Below are 25,500 nucleotides of genomic sequence, written 5' to 3' on the forward strand. Positions count from 1 at the left end.
ATTTAAGTGCAATGATTCTGCATGCTTCAGGAAGCTTAAACTAATTAGATGTAAGAATTCATGAATCATCAAATTTAATCAATTTTCTGGGTCAACAACCGCTAGTCTTGTATTAATGCGTTGCAATGCAAGAATGTGTTGTTTCCTTCCTTTGATGAAACCTGAGGCATAAATGAAACAAAGTAAAAGGAAGCTGGCCTTTTAATCCTTTTTGATAACAATTACCATGGATCTTAATTTGGGGATTAAATTTCTGTGTCTTCAGAATAAGCAAATGAACAATGTTTCATTATTGTCAAATTACTTTGGAATTTGTCTTTTAAAATAATCTATATTTAATGTTACAATGATATCCAACATTTTGCAGCCTGTATTTTTAACGTATTTTTGTTAAATAAAAGCAGAAACAATCAGTATATAACATTAAATTAAATCTGATGTATTGGTTGGTAAATTAATGTTGTATCAGAAAGCTGATGCAAAACTCCTATTCCCTTGACCTTATTCCATAGCCATGCAAATTTCCCCCCTTTGAACATTATCCAGTTCCCTTTTGAACATTACCGTTGAATTTGCTTAATAATAATAATAATAATAATAATAATAATAATCATCTTTATTATTGTCACAAGTAGGCTTACATTAACACTGCAATGAAATTACTATGAAAATCCCCTATTGCCACACTCCCACCATTCCCTCAGTTGTACATTCCGTAACATAATACTGCATTTTGTCTCTGGCTCTTTTGCTAGTTTAAATCTGTGTTCTCTGGTTACTGACCACCTTGTCAGTGGGTGCAATTTCTCCTTATTTACTCCATCAAAGCAATTCATGGTTTTGTACATTTCTATCAATCTCTCCCTTAATCTTCTCTGTTTTAAGGAGAACAGTCCCAGCTTTTCCTATCTCTTCTCGTAACTGAAGCCCCTCCTTCCTGATACCTTCCTACTAATTCTCCTTTACATTCTCTCTAAAGCCTTGACATCATTCCATTAATGCTCAGACCGCTGAACAAGTGGTTTCAAAGGGTTTAGCATGAATGAATTGTTTTTACACTCAATGTCTCCACTTATCAAGCCATGGATTCCAAATATCTTACTTGTCTACTTGTCCTGCCACTTGCAAAGATTTCTGCCCATCTTTCTGTCCCTGTATCCCCATTAAAATTGAACCAGATAGCTCATGTAGTCTCTTCTTACATTGCCTCTGTGGCACTGTTTGTGGGTTCAAGTTGCACTACAGGGATTTGAGCAGAAATTGTAGGCTGACATTGCAATTCAGTGTTGAGGGAATGCTACACTGTCGGAGTTGACGTCATTTGGAGGAGATGTTAAACTGATAGCTCGTCTTCCTTCTCACCTAGATGTAAAAGTTCCCACGATACTATTTCAAAGAAGAGAAGTTATCCCTGGTGTTCTTACAATATTTGTGGTGAAAGTTTATGAGACACTTTGATGCTGACATTGAAAATTGAGAGTTGCTAACTCTATCAGTCACTGAAGATTAAGATTTAAGAGGAACACGCTTGTCAGTGATGCATCTGTTGCAGTTTGAGTAATTAAATAGAAGTCCAAGGCTGGCAAATATTGGCATTAATTGCAAGAGGAATGGAATGTAAAAATTGGTAAGTTTTACTGCAGCTGTACAGAATCTTGGTGAGACACTTCTAGCGTATTGTGTACAGTTTTTGTTGTCTTATTTTAGAAAAAGATAGAATTGCATTCGAAGCAGTTCAGAGAAGGTTCACTTGATTCATTCCTGGGATGGGGGGCTTATGTCATGAATAATGGATGAACAGGTTGGGCCTATACTTATGGCATTTAGAAAAATAGGTGATTTTATTTAAACATCAAAGATCTAGAGGGGATTTAATAGGATAGAAATCGGGAGGATGTTTCTACTTGAGAGAGACTAGAATGGGGGCCACAGTTTAAGAACAAGAGGTTTATCCTTTAAGATGGAGATGAGATAATTGATTGATTGATTGAGCATTATGGGGGGCAGATAACAAAAGTGGAGTTCAGACTGCAAGCAGGTCAGCCATGATTTTTTTGAACAGCAGAGCAGGGTGAAAAGATTGCTCCTCCTAAATTCACTTTGTGAGGAAGAGGGAGGATGAAAAATACATTACTTACACCATGAGCAATATTGAAAATCCACCCAAGAAAGATTAAACCCAAAAGTAATGTATTTTATACCATAAAAATGGGAGAGAAACAGACTTCAAAGAAAAGATGAAAATTGCTTATTGTCACAAGTAGGCTTCAAATGAAGTTGCTGTGAAAAGCCCCTACATTCCGGTGCCTGTTTGGGGAGGCTGGTACGGGAATTGAACCGTGCTGCTGGCCTGCCTTGGTCTGCTTTAAAAGCCAGCTATTTAGCCCAGTGTGCTAAACCAGCCCCTAAAAATATGGAATGCTTCACGAATTTGCATGTCATGTGGAAAAGTTAATTAGACTTTATCAAGTCTTGTGATGTGATAGTACCTATAATAATACTTGGTTTGTCTGTCCAGACTGTTTTGATTGACCAATTTAAAGGGCACATTTATTGGTGGGTTTATTTGATTGATGAGTAGTGCCTGGTGCATGTGAAGGGCAGTGGGGTATGCAAAAGACTTTAGCGCTTGGCATGTGTGCACACCAAAGGTTGTTGGTACGGTCGGGTGGGGGACGGGAGGGGTGTTGGCATGGTTTTGGGAGCCCAACAGGATAGGTTGATGCAATGGTTGGGTTGGCATGGTATGAGAGGAAGTGAATGGCATGGGATGGAGATTGCAGGCGTAGGGTGGATGACGTGATGGAATTGGTTAAGTGTGGCAAAATGCTGGACAAATATTTGATACAATTTATCATTTGAAAGCTATTCTTTGTGGTGAAAATGAGGATGTACTAGATTTGAATGAAAATATTTTAGAAAAGCTGTTAGATGAATTAATACAGTGCATCAGCCTTGGTCCTTTAGATGAGGAAGATGATTACAGTATACACAGACTCTCCAGTTTCCATGCAGTCTAACCCAGTGGGCATAACACCTCATGATCTTAAATCTGAGGAATGATCCGTTATAATGTTGCTACAAAACTTTAATCCTTGCCGAGGACCCCGGTTCAATCCCGGCTCCGGGTCTCTGTCCGTGTGGAGTTTGCACATTCGCCCTGTTCCTAAGTGGGTCTCACCCCCACAACCCAAATATGTGCAGGTAGGTGGATTGGCCACACTAAACTGACCCTTAATTGGAAAAAAAATAATTGGGTTCTTTACATTAAAAAAAAAACTTGAATCCTAAACAATGACTTAATTGTTGCAGAAGATTGGTGTTTAGAAAGCTGTTTTCTTTCATGGTAGATGCTGAAATTATAAGAGGTAGATTTCAAGGAAATATAGTCTTCATTCTTTGAATAATATTGAGCCCATCAGATGCGCCCCTTAATTGAAAAAAATGAATTGGGTACTCTAAATTTATATTTAAAAAAAGTTTGGATGAAAGATTAATTAGAAATCCTATTGTTTTGACAAGCAAGTGTTTTGCAGGTCCCTGCTAGTTATAAATATTATGTTGATTAAACCTGTATCTTTCAGCATCTGGAAAGTGCATAATACCTTATCATTGTCCATGAATTGTTTCAGTAAATTTGCTGTAATACAATAATAGATTAAGTTTTGGTTGCAGCACAAGAGTAATTTAAAAAGCCAAAAACTGGTTCTCATCCTGGATGAATGATTAATGGCATAGGATTTATATTAATATATAGATGAAAGATTGTTATCCTTAGATGAATGGGAAGTTTCGGACAATGAGTTAGTATGAATTTTTAAGCTGAGATTTACACAACCAATTTTTCTTTTCAGGTATTTACACAAGTATTGAAGTACCAGTTTCACTGCAGAATACACTACCAGGCTCAAGCTGCAGTACTCCACTTTCCAGTTCTATTTTACCTCCACAAAGTGCAACCCATTCACAGCCAATGAGCACGTCACCGTTGGCCACTGTTTCTGTTTCAACTATGGTTTCCACTACCCAGGTAAGAGATTGTTTACTGTTTGTAAGAATTAAAATATCATAACATGACCAAAGAGAAAATCATATTCCATTTTCTTTATTCCAATAAGATTAATTTTTTGCTCCTTTTTATACCAATTGTTTCATCTCTTTTTCCCTAAAAGAATTTGCCTCCTGATTATGGTACAGTTCAGTGGGCATCGAATGCTCTCTGATGCTTTATATGCAAATTCTTTGTAATTTAGTTTAAACTGTTACCAACAGGTTACTTACTGTGGGGCCATCACAGCTTATCTGTTGTGTAATAAAATTACATCACCATCAAAAAAAATAATAATTTGAAGAAGAAAGTCTCTCGTGGTCATGGACGAAGGAAGCTATTTCTGTTGCAATATGGAGCACTTCTGCAAGGTGGTCATCGCTAGTGGTGGATCTTTTCTTTGATATATTGAATTCCATAATACAAAATGTCTGTTTGCAGATGCAAGTTGACCCAAACAGTACAAGCATCTTTTGATAAGCCCTGATCTTCGGAAAGTGCTCCCAAAGAGAAAATGCTGGAAAATCTCAGCAGGTCCGGCAGCATTTGTAGGGAGAGAAAAGAGTTAACGTTTCGAGTCAAAATTACCCTTTGTAAAGCTGAAAGCTTTGGAAAGTGCTGTTCACCGAGAGATGCGTAAAACCTTAGGAGTGGCACTGATTTGAAAGTCAATAGACTGAAAGTCAATAAACTGAAATTGGCCTCCAGTTGGAGAGTTGTCCACATTGCATTGAATAGGGAGGAGATTAAGACCATGTCATCTTCTTTCATAAAATCGTCAGAGCAGCGGGAAAATTCAGCATTCAAAGCAAGCAGCAGTGTTCTATGTTCAGTGCAACATCTTTTCAGGTTCTGATCAGATATTGTAATCTGTTGCCAAGTGGAAGGTGTGTCAACTTCTTGCCTTCAATTTAACAGGAAAAGAAGAGCTACTTTGTCATGAAGGCCTGGATAAGGAAATGCATGTCATGAGCAAAAAATCTTGTAGTTTAGAATTCAGCAGTTTAGAATTCAGTGGAATAGAATTTGGTAGTTTACATCAATGGCAAACGTGACATCAACCAGCAAGTTCACATTTTTGCCAGTCTAGCTAGAGATTCTAATAATGATCACAGTCCACATCTTCGGGGTCCTATTGATCAGAAACTGAACTGGACTAGCTATATTAATACTGCGGCTACCAGAGCAGATCAAAGGCTATAACTCATCTCCTGACCCTCCCAAAGCCTATCCACCATCTACATGCACAAGTCAAGAGTGTAATGGAAGACTCTCCACTTGCCTGGATGAGTTCAGCTCCAACAAAGACGCTCAACACAATCCAGGACAAAGAAGCCTGCCTGATTGCTCCCCTTCCACAAACATTCAATTGCTCCACCACCGGCAAACAGTGTCAGCCGTGTGTACCATCTACTGCAGCAACCCGCCAAGGTTCTTCAGCCATTACCTTCCTAACTCACAACCACTACCATCTGGAAGGAGAAGAGCAGCAGATACCTGGGAACTCCACCACCTAGAGATTCCCCTCCCAAGTCACTCATCACCCTGACTTGGAAATATATTGTCGTTCCTAAACTGTCACTGAGTCAAAATCCTGGAACTCCCTCCCAACAGCACTGTGGGTGTACCTATATCTTGGGGACTGCAGCGGTTTAAGAAGGTAACTCACCACCTTCTGATGGGCAATAAATAAATGCTGGCTTAACCAGTGACGCCCACATCCCATAAATGATTTTTAAAAAACATTTTGAGACACTGTTATTTAGTGATTTCAATAAATCTTTTCCAGTAGTTCTGTTTTTCATTGACAGTATTGAAGCCAGTTCATCTGTAAACTCAAAATTTGTGTCAATGCCTCGTATGAAAACCACCAAAGGACTCTGTCTTTAATGTCTGTGCCATAGCGAAGTAAGGAAAATCCTTTACCTTACTTTTCACTGTTGACCCAGGTTCTCCGATATTTCTTCCATACGCCTCGTCACAGTTCATCTTGTCTTGTCTGGTATTGCAGCAGAGTCAACCAACCATTCCTTTGTGAATTCTCCCTTGGAAAATGACTTGCTATTCTTTGCGATGTGTCATCATGTGGCTCGCCCTGGTAATTCCATCTTTTGGCGCATATAGTCTGGTTAAAAGAAAATTGTGCCTTTTTCTTTTGAGCAACCACCTCATGCAATTGTCTAGCTTTCTCGTCAACGATATTCTTATATCTTCTGCATGTTTGCTTTTGAAGAATCGTTTCAAGCTGTATTCCTTGACTACTGCAACACTTTGCAAATTAAGCACATAGCTTTCTCTGCTACATCCGTAAAGAGGTATTTGGAAGTACATTCCTTGTTAAACACTGGACATTTAGAATCTACTTTTCTCTTCTGCGACAAACTCACATTTGTATTACACCCCTCTACTGAAGCGTTGCAAATATGTATCCCTAGAAAACGGAAAACTGCAAAATAACTAATTTTCGCGGCTCTCCCCAATTAGCAATGTGATCATAGCAACCAAACTAAGGCCCTTACACTGCGCGCAGACATTGCATTGCCGCTGTGCAACATTCACTGAGAAAAGCAATTTTGATCAAAAAATCTTAATTATTTTTTGGTCAGGCCTGGGAGTTATGTAAGTAATTGGCGTCGGATCCGGCCTGGGGTCAGTATTTTGCCTGTCCCTGGCCTAGCCTGATGCTGCTCTCACTCGTGTAATTCCAGCAAGAAATAATGATCAGGCACATGATACCCGGATGATTTTTTTTACCCACCTCTCTGTGGCTAATTTTAGTGCCTCACTGCCTGGAGCAGATTAGCAGTACGAAAGGGCATCTAACTTGGGAGCCTTTGTTGTACGATAAGCTACTTCCCCACAGTGGAGCTGAAATATTAAAAAAAAAAAAAATTTAGTGTACCCAATTAATTTTTTCCAATTAAGGGGCAATTTAGCGTGGCCAATCCACCTAGCCTGCACATCTTTGGGTTGTGGGGGCGAAACCCACGCAAACACGGGGAGAATGTGCAAACTCCACACGGACAGTGACCCAGAGTTGCCTGCCATTTGGAAAAAGACCCTTTAATTCCTACTCTTTGTTTCCTGTCTGCCAACCAGTTTTCTATCCATCTCAATACACTACCCGTAACCCAATGCGCTCTAATTTTACACTCAAAGAGATAATTTAATTAATTGAGTCACTGGAACAGACTTGGTTTTTACCTTTCAGAAGGCAGTGGCACAGTGGTATTGTTGCTGGACTGGTAATCCAGAGACCCAGGATAATGATCCCGGGACCCGAGTTCAAATCCCACCATGGCCGGTGATGGTATTTAAACTCAATAAAATTACTTAAATTAAAAGTCTGATGGTGATCAGCAAACCATCGTCGGTTGTCATAAAAATCCATCTAATGTCACTAATTTCCTTTAGGGAAAGAAATCTGCCACCCTTACCTGGTCTGGTACATGTGACTCCAGACCCACAGCAATGTGGTTGACTCTTAAATGCCCTCTGAGACCGCCTAGTGAGCCACTCTGTTGTATTCAACAACAAAAACACAAAAGAAAAAAGGAATGAAAACCAGATGGATCACCTGGCATCGAACCAGGCACCAGAAATGCCAATGACAATCCCAGCCCTGCCGAACCTGTAAAATCCTCCTTACTAGCATCTGGGGACCTGTGCCAATGTTGGGAGAGCTGTCTCATGACCAGTTAAGCAACAGCCTGATATAGTCATACTGATTACCACATACTGGCCTCAATCAGCTGATGAATCAGAACTCTTCGATATTGAACACCTCTTAGAGGAAGCTCTTGACGATGGCAAGGGCGCAGAATATGCTCTGGGAGGGGGACTTCAATGTCCATCACCAAGAGTGGCTTGGTAGTACCACCAAAGACTGAGCTGGCCGGGTCCTAAAGGGCATAGCTGCTAGACTGAGATTGCAGTAGGTGATAAGGGGACCAACAAGAGTGACAAACATACTTGACCTCATCCTCACCAATCTGCCTGTTGCAGATGTATCTGTCCATGACCGTATCGGTAGAAGTGACCATCGCACAGTCATTGTGGAAACAAAGGCCTGTCTTCACATTGAGGATACCCTCCATCGTGTTGTGTGGCGCTACCACCGCACTAAATGGGATAGACTTGAACAGATTTAGCAACTTGAGACTTGGCATCCATGAGGCGCTGTGGCCATCAGCAGCAGCAGAATTTTATTCAACCCCACTCTGCAACCTCATGGCCTGGCATATCCCCACTCAACCATTACCACTAGCCAGAGGATCAACCCTGGTTCAATGAAGAGTGCAGGGGAGCATGCCAGGAGCAACATCATGCATACCGAAAAATGAGGTGTCAACCTGGTGAAGCTAAAACACTGGACTACTTGTGTGCCAAACAACATAAGCAACAAGTAATAGACAGAGTTAAGTGATTCAACAACAAACGTATCAGATCTAAGCTCTGCAGTACTGCCACATCCAGCCGTGAATGTTGGTGGACAATTAAACAACTCACTGGAAGAGGAGGCTCCACAAATATCCCCATCCTCGATGATGGAGGAGCCCAGCACATATGTGCAGTAGATAAGGCTGAAGCATTCGCAACAATCTTCTGCCAGAAGTGCCGAGTGGATGATGCATCTTGGTCTCCTTCAGACCTCCGCAGCATCATAGATATCAGTCTTCAGCCAGTACAGTTCACTCCATGTGATATCAAGAAACGGCTGAAGGCACTGGATACTGCAAAGGCTATGGGCCCTGACAATATTCCGGCAATAGTATGGAAGATTTGTGCTCCAGAATTGCGTACATCTATAATAGTGGCATCTCCCTGGCAATGTGCAAAATTGCCCAGGTGTGTCCTGTACACAAGATACAGGACAAATCCAACCCAGCCAATTACCGCCCGATCCGTCTACTCTCCATCATCCACAAAGTGATGGAAGGGGTCATGATCAGTGCTATCAAGCAGCACTTACTTAGCAATAACCTGCTCACGGATGCTCAGTTTTGGTTCCGCCAAGATCATTCAGCACCTGACTTCATTAGAGACTTGGTTCAAACATGGGCATGACGGCACAGTGGTTAGCACTGCTGCCTCACAACTCCAGGGACCCGGGTTCAATTCCGGTCTCTGGTGACTGTGTGGAGTTTTCACTTTCAGTCTGCTCTGGGTGCTCCTGTTTCCTCCCACCGTCCAAAGATGCATAAGTTAGGTGGATTGGCCAGGCTAAATTGCCTCTTAGGGTGGGGTTGCAGGAATAGAACGGGGGATTGGGCCTCGGAAGGGTGGTCTTTCAAAGGGCTGGTGCATACTCAATGTGCCGAATGGCCTCCTTCTGTACTGTAGGGATTCCATAATATGGACTAAAGAGCTGAATGCCATAAGTAAATGACTGCCGTTGACATCAAGGCAGTATTTGACAGAGTATGGCATCAAAGAGCCCTAGTTAAACTGGAGTCAGTGGGAATCGGGGAAAACTATCCACTGGTTGGAGTCATACCCAGCACAAGGAAAATGCTTGTGCTAGTTGGAGATCAATCATCTCAGCTCCAGGACATCACTGCAGGAGTTCCTCAGGCTAATGTCCTAGGCCTATCCGTTTTCAGCTGCTTCATCAGAGCAGGTCAAAGGCTAGGAATCCTACGGCGAGTAACTTGCCTCCTGAACCCCCCCCCCCCCCAAAAGCCTGTCAACCATCAATCCACTGTCGAGTGCCCCAGCAGCTCAAAACATACCCATACCCACAGTCACAGCTTCTGAAATCAGATTGGCCTTCATGAAAGTGAACTCTCGAAAGACAACGGGTCAGAATGGGATCCCTGGTCATGCACTCAAGAGTCTGCACGGACCAGCTCGCAGGTGTGTTCGTGGACATCTTCAACCTGTCCCTACTCTGCTCCGATGTCCCTACCTCCTTCAAGAAGACCACCATCATACCGATCCCAAAGAAGAACCTGGCAACGTGACCACCATCCGGTGGCCCTGACATCAATCGTAATGATGCGCTTCGAGAGGTTGGTCATGAAGCGCATCAACTCCATACTTCCAGAATACCTAGATCCACTGCAATTCACGTACCACCGCAACCGGTCCACAGCAGATGCCATCTCCCTGGCCCTTCACTCATCCCTAGAGCATCTCCACAACAAGGACACCTACATCAGACTCCAATTTATTGACTACAGTTCCGCCTTCACCATAAGGTCACGGTGATCATGGGGGACTTCAATATGCAGGTGGATTGGGTAAATAACGTAGCCAGTGGATCCAAAGAAAAGGAATTCATGGAATGCTTACAAGATGGCTTTTTGGAACAGCTTGTCATGGAGCCCACAAGGGAGCAGGCTATTCTGGACCTAGTGCTATGTAATGAACCAGACTTTATAAAAGATCTTAAAGTAAGGGAACACTTAGGAAGCAGTGATCATAATATGGTTGAGTTCAGTCTGCAGTTTGAAAGAGAGAAGGCAAAATCGGATGTAATGGTGTTACAGTTAAATAAAGGTAATTACGAAGGCATGAGAGAGGAACTGGCGAAAATCGACTGGAAGCAGACCCTAGTGGGGAAGACAGCAGAGCAAAAATGGCAGGAGTTTGTATGCATAATTGAGGACATTGTACAGAGGTTCATCCCCAAGAAAAGAAAGATTATCCGGGGAGGGATTAGACAGCCATGGCTGACAAAGGAGGTCAGGAAATGTATCAAAGAAAAAGAGAGATCCTATAAAGTGGCCAAAAGCACTGGGAAATCAGAAGATTGGGAAGGCTACAAAAACAAACAGAGGTTAACAAAGAGACAAATAAGGAAGGAGAGGATCAAATATGAAGGCAGGCTAGCCAGTAATATAAGAAATGATAGTAAAAGTTTCTTTCAATACATAAGAAACAAACGACAGGCCAAAGTAGACATTGGGCCAATTCAAACTGATTCCGGAAGGCTAGTGATGGGAGACGAGGAAATGGCTGGAGAACTTAATAAGTACTTTGCGTCTGTCTTCACAGTGGAAGACATGAGTAATATCCCAAAAATTATAGAGGGTCAGGGGGCTGAGTTGAGTATGGTTGCCATTACAAAAGAGATGGTGCTAAAAAAGCTAAAAGGTCTTAAAATTGACAAATCTCCTGGCCCCGATGGGCTACACCCTAGAGTTCTGAGGCAGGTGGCTAAAGAAATAGCGGAAGCGTTGGTTGAGATCTTTCAAAAATCACTGGAGTCAGGGAAAGTCCCGAACGATTGGAAGATCGCTGTTGTAACCCCCTTGTTCAAGAAAGGATCAAGACAAAAGATGGAAAATTATAGGCCAATTAGCCTAACCTCGGTTGTTGGTAAAATTCTAGAATCGATCGTTAAGGATGAGATTTCTAAATTCTTGGAAGAGCAGGGTCGGATTAGAACAAGTCAACATGGATTTAGTAAGGGGAGGTCGTGCCTGACGAACCTGTTAGAATTCTTTGAGGAGGTGACAAGTAGGTTAGACCAGGGAAACCCAGTGGATGTGGTCTATCTGGATTTCCAAAAGGCCTCTGATAAGGTGCCACACAGGAGGCTGCTGAGTAAGGTGAGGGCCCATGGTGTTCGAGGTGAGCTACTGGCATGGGTTGAAGATTGGCTGTCTGACAGAAGGCAGAGAGTTGGGATAAAAGGTTCTTTTTCGGAATGGCAGCCGGTGACCAGCGGTGTCCCACAGGGTTCAGTGTTGGGGCCGCAGCTGGTCACCATATATATTAATGATCTGGATGAAGGGACTGGGGGCATTCTAGCGAAGTTTGCCGATGATACAAAGTTAGGTGGTCAGGCAGGTAGTGCTGAGGAAATGGGGAGGCTGCAGAAGGATCTAGACAGTTTGGGAGAGTGGTGCAGGAAATGGCTAATGCAATTCAACGTGAGAAAATGTGAGGTCTTGCACTTTGGAAAAAAGAATCCAAGCATAGACTACTTTCTAAACGGTGAGAAAATTCATAATGCCAAAGTACAAAGGGATCTGGGAGTGCTAGTCGAGGATTCCCTAAAGGTAAACATGCAGGTTGAATCTGTGATTAAGAAAGCGAATGCAATGTTGTCATTTATCTCAAGAGGGTTGGAATATAAAAGCAGCGATGTGCTACTGAGCCTTTATAAGGCTCTGGTTAGGCCCCATTTGGAGTACTGTGTCCAGTTTTGGGCCCCACATCTCAGGAAGGACATACTGGCACTGGAGCGTGTCCAGCGGAGATTCACACGGATGATCCCTGGAATGGCGGGTCTAACATATGATGAACGGCTGAGGATCCTGGGATTGTATTCATTGGAGTTTAGAAGGTTAAGGGGAGATCTAATAGAAACTTACAAGATAATACATGGCTTAGAAAGGGTGGACGCAAATAAACTGTTTCCGTTAGGCGAGGAGACGAGGACCCGTGGGCACAGCCTTAGAATTAGAGGGGGTAAATTCAGAACAGAAATGCGGAGACATTTCTTCAGCCAGAGAGTGGTGGTCCTGTGGAATTCATTGCCGCGGAGTGCAGTGGAGGCCGGGACGCTAAATGGCTTCAAGGCAGAGATAGATAAATTCTTGATGTCGCGAGGAATTAAGGGCTACGGGGAGAATGCTGGTAGGTGGAGTTGAAATGCCCATCAGCCATGATTGAATGGTGGAGTGGACTCGATGGGCCGAATGGCCTTACTTCCACTCCTATGTCTTATGGTCTTATAATCCCAATCACGTTCATATCAAAGCTCCAAAAGCTAGCACTTGGCTCCTCACTCTGCAACTGGATCCTCGACTTGCTGACCACAGACCACAATCAGTAAGAATAAACAACAAAATCTCCTCCATGATAGTCCTCAACAAAACCTCCCCCATGATAGTCCTCGATACCGGGGACCCGCAAGGCGTACTTAGCTCCTTACTATACACCCTGTACACACACGGCTGCTTGGCAAACTTTGGTTCCAACTCAGTCTACAAGTTTGCTGACGACACAACCGTAGTGTGCTGGATCTCGGACAACAATGAATCAGAATACAGGAGGGAGATAGAGAACCTAGTGGAATGGTGTAACTACAACAATCTATCCCTCAGTGCCAGCAAAACTAAAGAGCTGGGCATTGGCTTCAGGAAGCAAAGTACTGTACACACCCTCGTCTGCATCAACAGGGCCGAGGTGGAGATGGTTGACAGCTTCAAATTCCTAGTTGTGCACATCTCCAAACATCTGTCCTGGTCCACCCACGTCGATGCTACCACCAAGAAAGCACAACAGCGCCGTTAGTTCCTCAGGAAACTATGGAATTCGGTATGTCCACACAGACTCTTACCAACTTTTACAGATGCACCTTAGAAAGCATCCTATCTGGCTGCATCACAGCCTGGTATGGCAACTGCTCGGCCCAAGACCGCAAGAAACTTCAGAGAGTCTTGAACACAGCCCAGTCCATCACACAAACCTGCCTCCCACTCATTGATTCCACCTACATCTCCCACTGCCTTGGGAAAGCGGGCAGCATAATCAAAGACCCCTCTCACCTGGCTTACTCACTCTTCCAACTTCTTCCATAGGGCAGGAAATACAAAGGTCTGAGAACACACACGGACAGATTCAAAAACAACTTCTTACCCGCTGTTACCAGACTCTTAAAACAACCCTCTTATGGACTGATCTGATTAATACTACACTCCTATAAGCTTCACCAATGCCGGTGTCTATGTATTTACATTGTGTACCTTGTGTTGCCCTGTTATGTATTTTCTTTTTATTTATTTTCATGTACTAAATGATCTGTTTGAGCTGCTCGCCGAAAAATACTTTTCACTCTACCTCGGTACACGTGACAATAAACAAATCCATCCATCCACCATCAACAAAGCACAAGTCAGGAGCGGAATGGAATACTCTCCACTTGCCTGGATAAATGCAGCTTTCACCTCCCTCCCTATTCTTGTTAAAACATCTAAACCATGGAGCATCGAACAACCATTCCTGCCCCTGTGAAATCCATGTCTCCGTAATGGCCACAACATCATAGTTCCAAGGACCGATCCATTGCCTCCGTTATTCCTGACATTCCTTGCATTGAAACAGACTCACTTTAACCTATCCCACTGAGTGCAACTTTGCCCTATTAACTGTCTATCCTTCCTCACAGACTCGCTGCATACTATTTCTGCTCTGTTCAACAGCTACCTTATCCTCTGATCCATAGCTCTGGTTCCCATTCCCTGCCAAACTAGTTTAAACCCTCCCGAAGAGCTCCAGCAAACCCCCCACCCAGGATATTGCCTTTATATATTGCCCTTTCTTCACTGTCACTGGGAAAAATCCTGGCACTCCCTCCCTAACAACACGGTGGGAGTACCTACACCTCGAGGACTGCAGCGGTTCAAGAAGGCAACTCACCACCACTTCCTTAAGGGTAACTTGTGATGGGCAATAAATGCTGGTTTAACCTGTGATGCTGACATTCCATAAATTAATTTTTAAAAGGATGCTTCCTCCCTTGGGGCAATTGAGAAGGAGCGGTCAGAATTTTAGGATAAGGTGTAGCAGAATTAAAAGTTTTTTTTATTATAAATTTAGAATACCCAATTCATTTTTTCCAATTAAGCGGCAATTTAGTGTGGCCAATCCACCGAGCCTGCACGTCTTTGGGTTGTGGGGGTGCAATCCACGCAAACACGGGGAGAATGTGCAAACACCACATGGACAGTGACACAGAGCCGGGATCGAAACTGAGACCTCAGCGCCGTGAGGCAGCATAGCTAACCCACTGTGCCACCGTGCTGCCCTGATTTAAAACAGAGTTGAGATGAAATTATTTCTCTCAAAGGGTTGTGAATCTTTGGAATTTACTACTCCAGAGTGCGGTGGATGATGGGACATTGAATAAATTTAAGGAGGAGATGGACAGTTTATTAACGGGTTGAAGGGTTATGGATAATGGGCAGGAAAATGGAGTTGAGGCTGAGATGAGATCAGCCATGATCCTACTCCTTAGTGGAGTGGGCTTGAGCGGCTGAATTGTCTACTCCTCCTCGTTCTTGTGTTGCTTTTTTGAAACAAGTTAGGAACAAGTTGGTGAATAGTCTGCACGTTTTATGGAAGCCTTCCTCCGATCCTTTAATGGCATATTCTATTTTCACTAGTGTGAGAGGTTCTGTCAGGTCGGACAGCCAGTCTGCAGCCTTGGGTGATGCTGCCGATCATTAGCCAGTTGGAGTCTGGTTGGCTATCAGGGGGACAAACGCTAGGCCGTTCGCCCCTCTCCCCATGAAGAGCTCAGGCTGTTCTGACACTCGAACAACGCCACTAGCGTTGGGCCAGGTTCCACCCTTACCCCCACAACCTTGGATATGAAGAAGGATGTCCAGTACTCGACAAGTCTGGGGATGACAAGAACATGTGGGTGTGGTTGGCTGGGCCTCCTTGAAACCGTTCACACTCGTCCTCCACCTCCGGGAAGACCCGTCTCATTCTTGTTCTGGTTAGGTACGCGCTGTGCACCACCTTTAGTTGCATAAGGCTCAGCCTTGCGCACATGGCGGTGAAGTTTGCCCTTTGCAGTATTTCAATCCAGAGTCCTCCCCTCATCTGCCTGCCCAGCTCTTCCTCCCATTTCTCCCTTGTCTTGTTCAGGGGTGATCTGTGGATGTCTGTATAGTTCCCATCTCCTAGCCAGTCCACAGTCATTAGTCTGTCCACTAGTGAGTGTCCTGGTACCTGGGGGAATGCTTTTTTTAAATAAATTTAATGCACCCAATTAATTTTTTCCAATTAAGGGGCATTTAGTGTGTCCAATGCACCTAGCTTGCGCATCTTTGGGTTGTGGGGGCGAAACCCACGCAAACATGGGGAGAATGTGCAAACTCCAGACAGACAGTGACCCAGAGCCGGGATCGAACCTGGGACCTCGGCGCCGTGAGACTGCAGGGCTAACCCACTGCACCACCCTGCTGCCCATACCTGAAGGAATGTTGTTGTCTCCTTGCGGAGGAAGTTTTTGATTTGATTGTATCTTAGTTTGTTCCCTATCGGTAGGTGGAACTTGTACGCGAGTTCCCCTAGGGTCGCTACACTGCCTTCTACATACATTTCTCCTACTGTCAGAGTATGTTCGACCTGTCTCCACATTTTGAAGGATATGTCCACTGTCTTGGGGGTGAATTTGCAGTTTTTGCAGTTGGGGTCCATAGTGGACATTTCAGTCAGACCAAAGTGATGTTGCAGTTGGTTCTATGTTCTCAGCATGTGGCTGCTACCTCTGAACATTTTGAGTATCTGACTGGGTGGTCGGGGGGATGTCCCCGTGCAGGAACTGTCCTCCATTCTGCACCCGATTCCTTGACCCATCCCCATACCCTTTAAGCAGTGGCCACCCAGTGGTAGTAAGAAGTCTTACAACACCAGGTTAAAGTCCAACTGGTTTGTTTCGAATCGCAGGCTTTCGGAGCACAGCTCCTTCCTCAGGGATATTCCAGAGGGATATAGATAGTTTAAGTGAATGGGCAAGGGTCTGGCAAATGGAGTACAATCTTGGTAAATGTGAAGTGATCCATTTGGTAGGAATAACAGCAAGATGGACTTTTATTTAAATGGTAAAAAAATGCAGCATGCTGATGTGCAGAGGGATTTGGGTGTTCTTGTGCATGAATTGCAAAAAGTTGGTTTGCAGGTGCAGCAGGTAATTAAGAACGAACAAGGAAAATTGCAGCATAGGGACTTCCGGTTGCGGCTATGCGGAGCTAAGCCGCACGTTCGGCAGCTCCCACCAGGAACGGACTTTTGGGCTCCTTTTAGGGCCCCCAGCGGTACTTGTTCGACGGTTCCTGACGTGGGAAGGAGTCAGCAGCATTTCCCCAACAGTATATGGCCTGCACCAGGAGTGGGGCGAGCAAGATAGCGGAGGCAGCGCCAAAGCAAAAGCGAGGGAAGAAGCACAAGATGGCGGCTGGCGGAGACCAAGAGGCATGGAGGCAGTGGGCGCAGGAGCAGCAGGATGCTCTCCAGCGCTGCTTTCGGGAGCTCAAAGCAGAGCTGCTAGAGCCGTTGAAGGTTTCCATCGACAAGCTGCTGGAGACTCAGACAGCCCAGGGGGTGGCAATCCGGGAGATCCGACAGCAGGCCTCTGAAAGAGAGGATGAGGCCTCAGCCCTCGCGGTAAAGGTGGAGATGCATGAAGCACTCCATAAAAAGTGGCAGGAGCGGTTCAAGGAGATGGAGAACCGGTCGAGGCGGAAAAACTTGCGGATCCTGGGCCTTCCGAGGGGCTGGAGGGATCAGACATGGGGGCCTACGTGGTCATCCTGCTGAATTCGCTGATGGGAGCTGGGTCCTTCCAGGGGTCCCTGGAGCTGGAGGGGGCCCACAGAATACTGGCAAGAAGGCCCAAGCCGAATGAGCCGCCACGGGCGGTGCTGGTGCGGTTCCACCGGTTCGCTGACTGGGAGTGTGTGCTCAGGTGGGCCAAGAAGGAGCGGAGTAGCAGGTGGGAGAACGCGGTGGTACGGATCTACCAGGACTGGAGTGCGGAGGTGGCTAAGCGGAGGGCCGGGTACAACCGGACGAAGGCGGTGCTGCACAGAAAAGGAGTGAAGTTCGGCATGTTGCAGCCGGTGCGTTTGTGGGTCACCTACAAGGACCGACACTTTTACTTCGAGTCCCCGGAGGAGGCGTGGGCCTTTGTGCAGGCCGGGAAGTTGGACTCAAACTGAGGGTTTGGTACGGGGGTCTGTATGTAACTGTTATATTGTCTGAGGGGGGGGGGGTTTCTGTTTAATGCTGGTTCTGTATCGTTTTCAGGGCGGGTGGGGGACTGTCTTTTTGCGTGGGTTCGGTGGATGGGCTCGAGGAGGGGGGTAGACTTGCAGTGCGGGGAGCTGATGGTGGGAAGGGGGGCTGGGGCTCCGAGAAGGGATTGGGCCGACAATGGGAGCTGCTTTAGAGAAGGCGGGGTCGGGCAGGTGGAAAGCGCGGGCAAAAGCCCGCGCTGAGGATTGATGGGGGCGGGGTCGGAGCTGGGAAGCACGGGCTTTTTTCCCCGCGTGAGAGCAGGAGGGGGAGGAGCAGAGCCTGCTGGTGGGCACTGGGGAGGAGGGGTAGTCCCACGCTGGGAGGGGTCGGAGGAGTGGCGGGAGTTGCCGGGGTCAGCAGGAGTCAGCTGGGAACGGGCCTAGCGGGGGGCGCGGGCAAGTGGCGGGCAGAGGAAGGGTTATGGCTAGTTGGCGGGGGAGGGGGCCAGGGGCCCCCTGATCCGGGTGATAACCTGGAATGTGAGGGGACTGAATGGGCCGGTCAAACGGGCCCGTGTTTACGCACCTGAAGGGGCTGAAGGCGGACGTGGCTATGCTTCAGGAGACGCACCTGAAGGTGGCGGACCAGGTTAGACTGAGGAAGGGATGGGTAGGCCAAGTGTTTCATTCAGGGCTGGATGCAAAAAATCGGGGGGGGTGGCGATCCTGGTAGGAAAGAGGGTGTCGTTTGAGGCGTCGAATATGGCGGCGGACAGCGGCGGGAAGTATGTGATAGTGAGCGGCAAGCTGCAGGGGGAGCGGGTGGTGCTGGTTAACATATACGCCCCGAACTGGGACGATGCGGGTTTTATGCGGCGCATGTTGGGCCGCATTCCAGATCTGGAGATACAGCTTCATTACAGTGCTGGATCCGCCACTGGATCGATCTAGGGCGGGTAGGAGGCCAGCGGCGGCTAAGGTGTTGAGGGGTTCATGGACCAGATGGGAGGGATGGATCCTTGGAGGTTTGCGAGGCCGAGGGCCAGGGAGTTTCCATTCTTCTCCCATGTGCACAAGGCCTATTCCCAGATCAATTTTTTTGTTATGAGCAGGGGGCAGATTTCGAGGGTGGAGGATGCCGAATATTTGGCGATAGCCATTTCGGATCATGCCCCGCACTGGGTGGACCTCGAGCTGGGGGAGGAGAGAGACCAGCGCCCGCTCTGGCGCTTGGAGGTGGGGCTGCTGGCAGATGAGGAGGTGGCCGAGAGGGTTCGAGGATATATCAAGAGGTACCTGGAGGCCAATGATAATGGGGAGGTCCGAGTGGGGACGGTCTGGGAGGCATTGAAGGCGGTGATTAGAGGGGAGTTGATACACATCCGAGCCCATAGGGAGAGGAGAGGGGGAGGCTGGTGGGGGAGTTGGTGAGGGTGGATAGGAGATACGCGGAGGCTCCGGAGGAGAGATTGCTGGGACAGCGGCGTAGTCTTCAGGCCAAGTTTGTCCTATGGACCACCAGAAGGCGGAAGCTCAGTGGAAGAAGGCACAGGGAGCGGTGTATGAATATGGGGAGAAGGCGAGTAGGATGCTGGTGCATCAGCTTCGTAAGCGGGATGCGGCCAGGGAGGTTGGTGGAGTTAAGGATAGGGGAGGGAATGTGGTGCGAAGGGGGGTAGGCATGAATGGGGTCTTCAGGGACTTTTACGGGGAATTGTATCGGTCTGAACCCCCAGCGGAGGGGGGGTGGAATGAGGCGCTTCTTGGACCGGCTGCGATTCCCGAGGGTGGAGGAGGGGCAGGTGGAGGGACTGGAGGCGCCGATTGAGCTGGAGGAGCTGGTCAAAGGGATAGGGGGCATGCAGTCGGGGAAGGCGTCGGGGCCGGATGGGTTCCCAGTCGAATTCTATAAAATGTATGCAGACCTGCTGGGTCCCCTGTTGGTTAGGACCTTCAACGAGGCAAGGGATGGGGGGGCTTTGCCCCCGACTATGTCCCGGGCGCTGATTTCATTGATCCTTAAGCGGGACAAGGACCCCATGCAGTGTGGATCATACAGGCCGATCTCGTTGTTAAATGTAGACGTCAAGCTGTTGGCAAAGATCTTGGCCACAAGGATAGAGGACTGTGTGCCGCGGGTCATCCACGAGGATCAGGCGGGGTTCGTGAAGGGAAGGCAGCTGAACACCAACATACGGAGGCTCTTGAATGTTATAATGATGCTGGCGGGGGAAGCGGAGATAGTGGTGGCGCTAGAGGCGGAGAAGGCCTTTGATAGGGTTGAGTGGGGGTACTTCTGGGAGGTACTGGAAAGGTTTGCGTTTGGGGAGGGGTTTGTCAGTTGGGTGAGGTTATATGAGGCCCCGATGGCGAGCGTGGCAACGAATAGGAGGAGATTGGAGTACTTCCGGTTACATCGAGGGACGAGACAGGGGTGTCCCTTGTCCCCCCTGGTCTTTGCGTTGGCAGTCGAACCCCTGGCCATGGCGTTGAGGGAGTCGAGGAACTGGAGGGGACTGGTGCGGGGTGCTTTATGCAGATGACTTATTGTTATGTGTGGCGGACCCAGTGGGGGGAATGCCGGAGGTGATGAAGGTTCTCAGGGAATTTGGGGACTTCTCAGGGTAGAAGCTCAACCTGGGGAAGAGCGAACTGTTCGTCGTGCACCCGAGGGATCAGGAGGAGGGGAATTGGAAGGCTCCCACTAAAAAGGGCAGAGAGGAGCTTCAGGTACTTGGGGTCCAGGTGGCCAGGAGCTCCCCCACACAAACTTAACCGTACAAGGCTGGTGGAGCAAATGGAGGAGGAGTTTAAAAGATGGGACATGTTGCTGCTGTCGCTGGAGGGCTGGGTGCAGTCAGTCAAGATGACGGTGCTCCCGAGGTTTTTGTTCCTGTTCCATTGCCTCCCCATCCTTATCCCGAAGGCCTTTTTTAGGAGGGTCAACAGGAGCACTACGGGGTTTGTGTGGGCGCATGGGACCCTGAGGGTGAAAAGGGTGTTTTTGGAGCGGAGCAGGGATGGTGGGGGGGGCAGGCGCTGCCCAACCTCTGTGGGTACTATTGGGCTGCCAACGCAGCAATGGTGCGTGAGTGGGTAATGGACTGGGAGGGGGCAGCATGGAAGAGGATGGAGATGGCGTCCTGTGTGGGCAAGAGCCTGGAGACGCTGGTAACGGCGCCGCTGCCACTCCCTCCAACGACGTATTCTACAAGCCCGGTGGTGGTGGCTACCCTCAGAATTTGGGGGCAATGGAGACGGCACAGGCGGGAGGTGGGGGTCTCGATGAGGTCCCCGATACGGGGGAACCACCGGTTTGTTCCAGGGATAATTGATTGTGGGTTCCTGAGTTGGCACAGGGCAGGTGTTAGGAGGTTGAGGGACCTGTTTGTAGACGGGAAGTTTGCGAGCCTGGGTGAGTTAGATGGGAAGTTCGGGCTCCCCCGGGGAACATTTTTAGGGACATGCAGATAAAGGCGTTTGCCAGACAGCAGGTGGCGGAGTTCCCTCTGTTACCCCGCGTGGGGTCCAGGATAGGGTGCTCTCGGGGGTGTGGGCTGGAGAGGGGAGGATTTCCGACATGTACCAATTGATGCAGGAGGTAGACGAGGCCTCGGTGGAGGAGCTGAAGGGTAAATGGGAAGAGGAGCTGGGTGAGGAGCTGGTGGAGGGGATGTGGGCGGATGCTCTGGAAAGAGTAAACTCCTCCTTTTCTTGTGCGAGGCTTCGCCTCATACAGTTCAAGGTGCTACATCGGGCTCATATGACCGGGACGAGGATGAGTATGTTCTTTGGGGGCGAGGACAGGTGTACTAGGTGCTCGGGGAGCCCAGCGAACCATGCCCATGTGTTCTGGGCATGCCCAGCGCTGGGGGAAGTTTGGAAGGGGGTAGCAAGCACGGTGTCGAGGGTGGTAGGATCCAGGGTCAATCCAGGCTGGGGACTCGCAATATTTGGGGTTGCAGTGGAGCCGGGAGGGCAGGAGGCGAAAGAGGCCGGTGTTCTGGCCTTTGCGTCCCTAGTAGCCCGGCGGAGGATTCTTCTTCAGTGGAAGGATGCGAGGCCCCCAAGCGTGGAAGCCTGGATTAATGATATGGCGGGGTTTATCAAATTGGAGAGGGTGATATTTGCCCTGAGGGGATCAGTACAGGGGTTTTTTTTTAAATTTAGATTACCCAGTTATTTTTTCCAATTAAGGGGCAATTTAGCGTGGCCAATCCACCTCCTCTGCACATTTTTGGGTTGTGGGGGCGAAACCCACGCAGACACGGGGAGAATGTGCAAACTCCACACGGACAGTGACCCAGAGCCGGGATCGAACCTGGGACCCCAGCGCCGTGAGGCGGTTGTGCTAACCACTAGGCCACCGTGCTGCCCCTATACAAGGGTTTTTCAGGTGGTGGCAGCCTTTCCTAGATTTCCTGGCAGAACGGTAGGGAAAAAGACCTGTGGCGGGGGGGGGGGGGGGGGGGGTCGTTTCTGTGGGTTGGGTTGAAGGGACGTGTATATGTGTTCTTCGTTTATGACGGGCGTTAATCTATTTCTTCTTTTTTGCATTTAACGGGAGGGGGGGGGTTTGCTCTTTTATGTTTTCTTAGTTGTTAATGTTTTTTTGTTAATATTTTCTGTTACTGATATTTTGTGAAAATCTGAATAAAAATTATTTAAAAAAAAAGAAAATTGCAGCACAGGAACAGGCCCTTCGGCCCTCCCAGCCTGTGCCGATCCAGATCCTTTACCTAAACCTGTCACCTATTTTCCAAGGATCTACTTTCCCCTTTTCCCCGCCCGTTCATATATCTGTCTAGATGCATCTTAAATGATGCTATCGTGCCCGGCTCTACCACGTCCACAGGCAAAGCGTTCCAGGCACCCACCACCCTCTGCGTAAAAAACTTTCCACGCACATCTCCCTTAAACTTTCCCCCTCTCACCTTGAAATCGTGACCCCTTGTAATTGACACCCCCACTCTTGGAAAAAGCCTGTTACTATCCACCCTGTCCATACCTCTCATCATTTTGTAGACCTCAGTCAGGTCCCCCCTCACAAAAACAATCCTAATCTACTCAACCTTTCTTCATAGCTGGCACCCTCCATACCAGGCAACATCCTGGTGAACCTCCTCTCACCCTCTCTAAAGCATCCACATCCTTCTGGTAATGTGGCGACCAGAACTGCACGCAGTATTCCAGGCCTAACCAAAGTCCTATACAACTGTAACATGACCTGCCGACTCTTGTACTCAATACCCCGTCCAATGAAGGCAAGCATGCTTTATGCCTTCTTGACCACTCTCTCAACCTGCGTTGCCACCTTCAGGGTACGATGGACCTGAACTCCCAGATCTATCTGTACATCAATTTTCCCCAGGACTCTTCCATTGACCGTATATATTGACCGTATAGTCCGCTCTTGAATTAGATCTTCCAAAATGCATCACCTTGCATTTGCCTGGATTGAACTCCCATCTGCCATTTCTCTGCCCAACTCTCCAATCTGTCTATATTTTACTGTATTCTCTGACAGTCCTCCTCGCTGTCTGCAACTCCACCAATCTTAGTATCATCTGCAAACTTGCTAATCAGACCACCTATATCTTCGTCCAGATCTTTTATGCATATCACAAACAACAGTGGTCTGTGCATGGATCCCTGTGGAACACCACTCGTCACCTTTCTCCATTTTGAGACACTCCCTTCCACCACTACTCTGTCTCCTGTTGCCCAGCCAATTCTTTATCCATCTAGCTAGTACACCCTGAACCCCATACAACTTCACTTTTTCCATCAACCTGCCATGGGAAACTTTATCTAATGCCTTTCTGAAGTCCATGTATGTGACATCTACAGCCCTTCCCTCATCAATTAACTTGAAATGAAATGAAAATCACTTATTGTCACGAGTAGGCTTCAATGAAGTTACTGTGAAAAGCCCCTCGTCACCACATTCCAGCCTGTCCGGGGAGGCTGGTACGGGAATCGAACCGTGCTGCTGGCCTGCTTGGTCTGCTTTAAAAGCCAGCGATTTAGCCCAGTGAGCTAAACCAGCCCCTAATTAACTTTGTCACTTCCTCAAAGAATTCTATTAGGTTTGTAAGACATGACCTTCCCTGCACAAAACCATTCTGCCTATCATTGATAAGTCTATTTTCTTCCATATGTGAATAGATCCTATCCCTCAGTATCTTCTTCAACAGTTTGCCTACCACTGACATCAAACTCACAGGTCTATAATTCCCTGGATTATCCCTGGTACCCTTCTTAAACAAAGGGACAACATTAGCAATTCTCCAGTCCTCCGGGACCTCATCCGTGCTCAAGGATGCTGCAAAGATATCTGTTAAGGCCTCAGTTATTTCGTCCCTCGCTTCCCTCAGTAACCTGGGATAGATCCCATCCAGACCTGGGGACTTGTCCATCTTAATGCCTTTTAGAATACCCAAAACTTCCCCCTTCCTTATGCCAACTTGACCTAGAGTATTTAAACATCATCCCTAACCTCAACATCCGTCATGTCCCTCTCCTTGGTGAATACCGATGCAAAGTACTCATTAAGAATCTCACCCATTTCATCTGACTCCACACATAAATTCCCTCTTTTGTCTTTGAGTGGCCAATCCTTTCTCTAGTTACCCTCTTGCTTCTTATATACGAATAAAAGGCTTTGGGATTTTCCTTAACCCTGTTAGCCAAAGATATTTCATGACCCCTTTTAGCCCCTTCTCTTGCGCGTTTGAGATTTGTCCCACTTTCCCGATATTCTTCCAAAGCTTCATCAGTTTTAAGTCGCCTAGATCTTATGTATGCTTCCTTTTTCATCTTAGCTCGCCTTACAATTCCACCCGTCATCCATGGTTCCCTAATCTTGCCATATCTCTCCCACATTTTCACAGGGACATGTCTGTCCCGCACTCTAATCAACCTTTCCTTAAAAGACTCCCACATTTCAAATGTGGATTTACCCTTAAACAGCTGCTCCCAATCCACATTCCCTAGCTCCTCCCGAATTTTGTTGTACTTGGCCTTTCCCCAATTTAGCACTCTTCCTTTAGGACCACACTTGTCTTTGTCCATGAGTATTCTAAAACATACGGAATTGTGATCGCTATTCCCAAAGTAATCACCGACTGAAACTTCAACCAAGTGGCCGGGATCATTCCCCAATACCAGGTCCAGTATGGCCCCTTTCCGAGTTGGACTATTTACATATTGCTCTAAAAAACTCTCCTGGATACTCCTTACAAATTCTGCTCCATTTACGCCTCCAACACTACATGAGCCCCATTCAATGTTGGGGAAGTTAAAATCTCCCATCATGACCACCCTATAGCTCCTACATTTTTCTATAATCTGTCTACATGTTTGTACTTTTACTTCACGCTCGCTTTTGGGAGGCCTGTAGTAAAGTCCCAACAGTGTTACTGCACCCTTCCTATTTCTTAGCTCTACCCATATTGCCTCAGTGCGCGAATCCTCCATCGTGCCCTCCTTAATCACAGCTGTGATATCATCTCTGACGAGTAATGCAACTCCTCCACCCCTTTTACCTCCCTCTCTATCCCTCCTGAAGCATCTATACCCTGGGATATTCAGTTGCCAGTCCTGCCCTTCCCTCAACCAAGTCTCAGTAATACCAATAACAACATATTCCCAGGTACTAATCCAAGCCCTGAGTTCATCTGCCTCACCTGCTGCACTTCTTGCATTAAAACAAATGCACCTCAGACCATCTGCCCATTTGTGTTCATC

The 25,500-nt window shown here is 47.1% G+C and overlaps 1 protein-coding gene across 11 annotated transcripts in view; it reads left to right on the plus strand.

The window, feature by feature from the left end:
- mllt10 (MLLT10 histone lysine methyltransferase DOT1L cofactor) overlaps positions 1 to 25,500 on the plus strand; it is a 447,863-nt gene that overhangs the window by 270,876 nt on the left and 151,487 nt on the right. For all 11 annotated transcript variants that reach the window (XM_038798090.1, XM_038798088.1, XM_038798094.1 and 8 more), the window contains one exon: positions 3,855 to 4,030. In XM_038798090.1, the coding sequence (XP_038654018.1) occupies positions 3,855 to 4,030 (176 nt within the window). The remainder of the gene's footprint in view (positions 1 to 3,854; positions 4,031 to 25,500) is intronic.

Source organism: Scyliorhinus canicula, chromosome 5 (genome assembly GCF_902713615.1).
Source record: "Scyliorhinus canicula chromosome 5, sScyCan1.1, whole genome shotgun sequence".
In the NCBI taxonomy this organism is placed as follows: domain Eukaryota; kingdom Metazoa; phylum Chordata; class Chondrichthyes; order Carcharhiniformes; family Scyliorhinidae; genus Scyliorhinus; species Scyliorhinus canicula.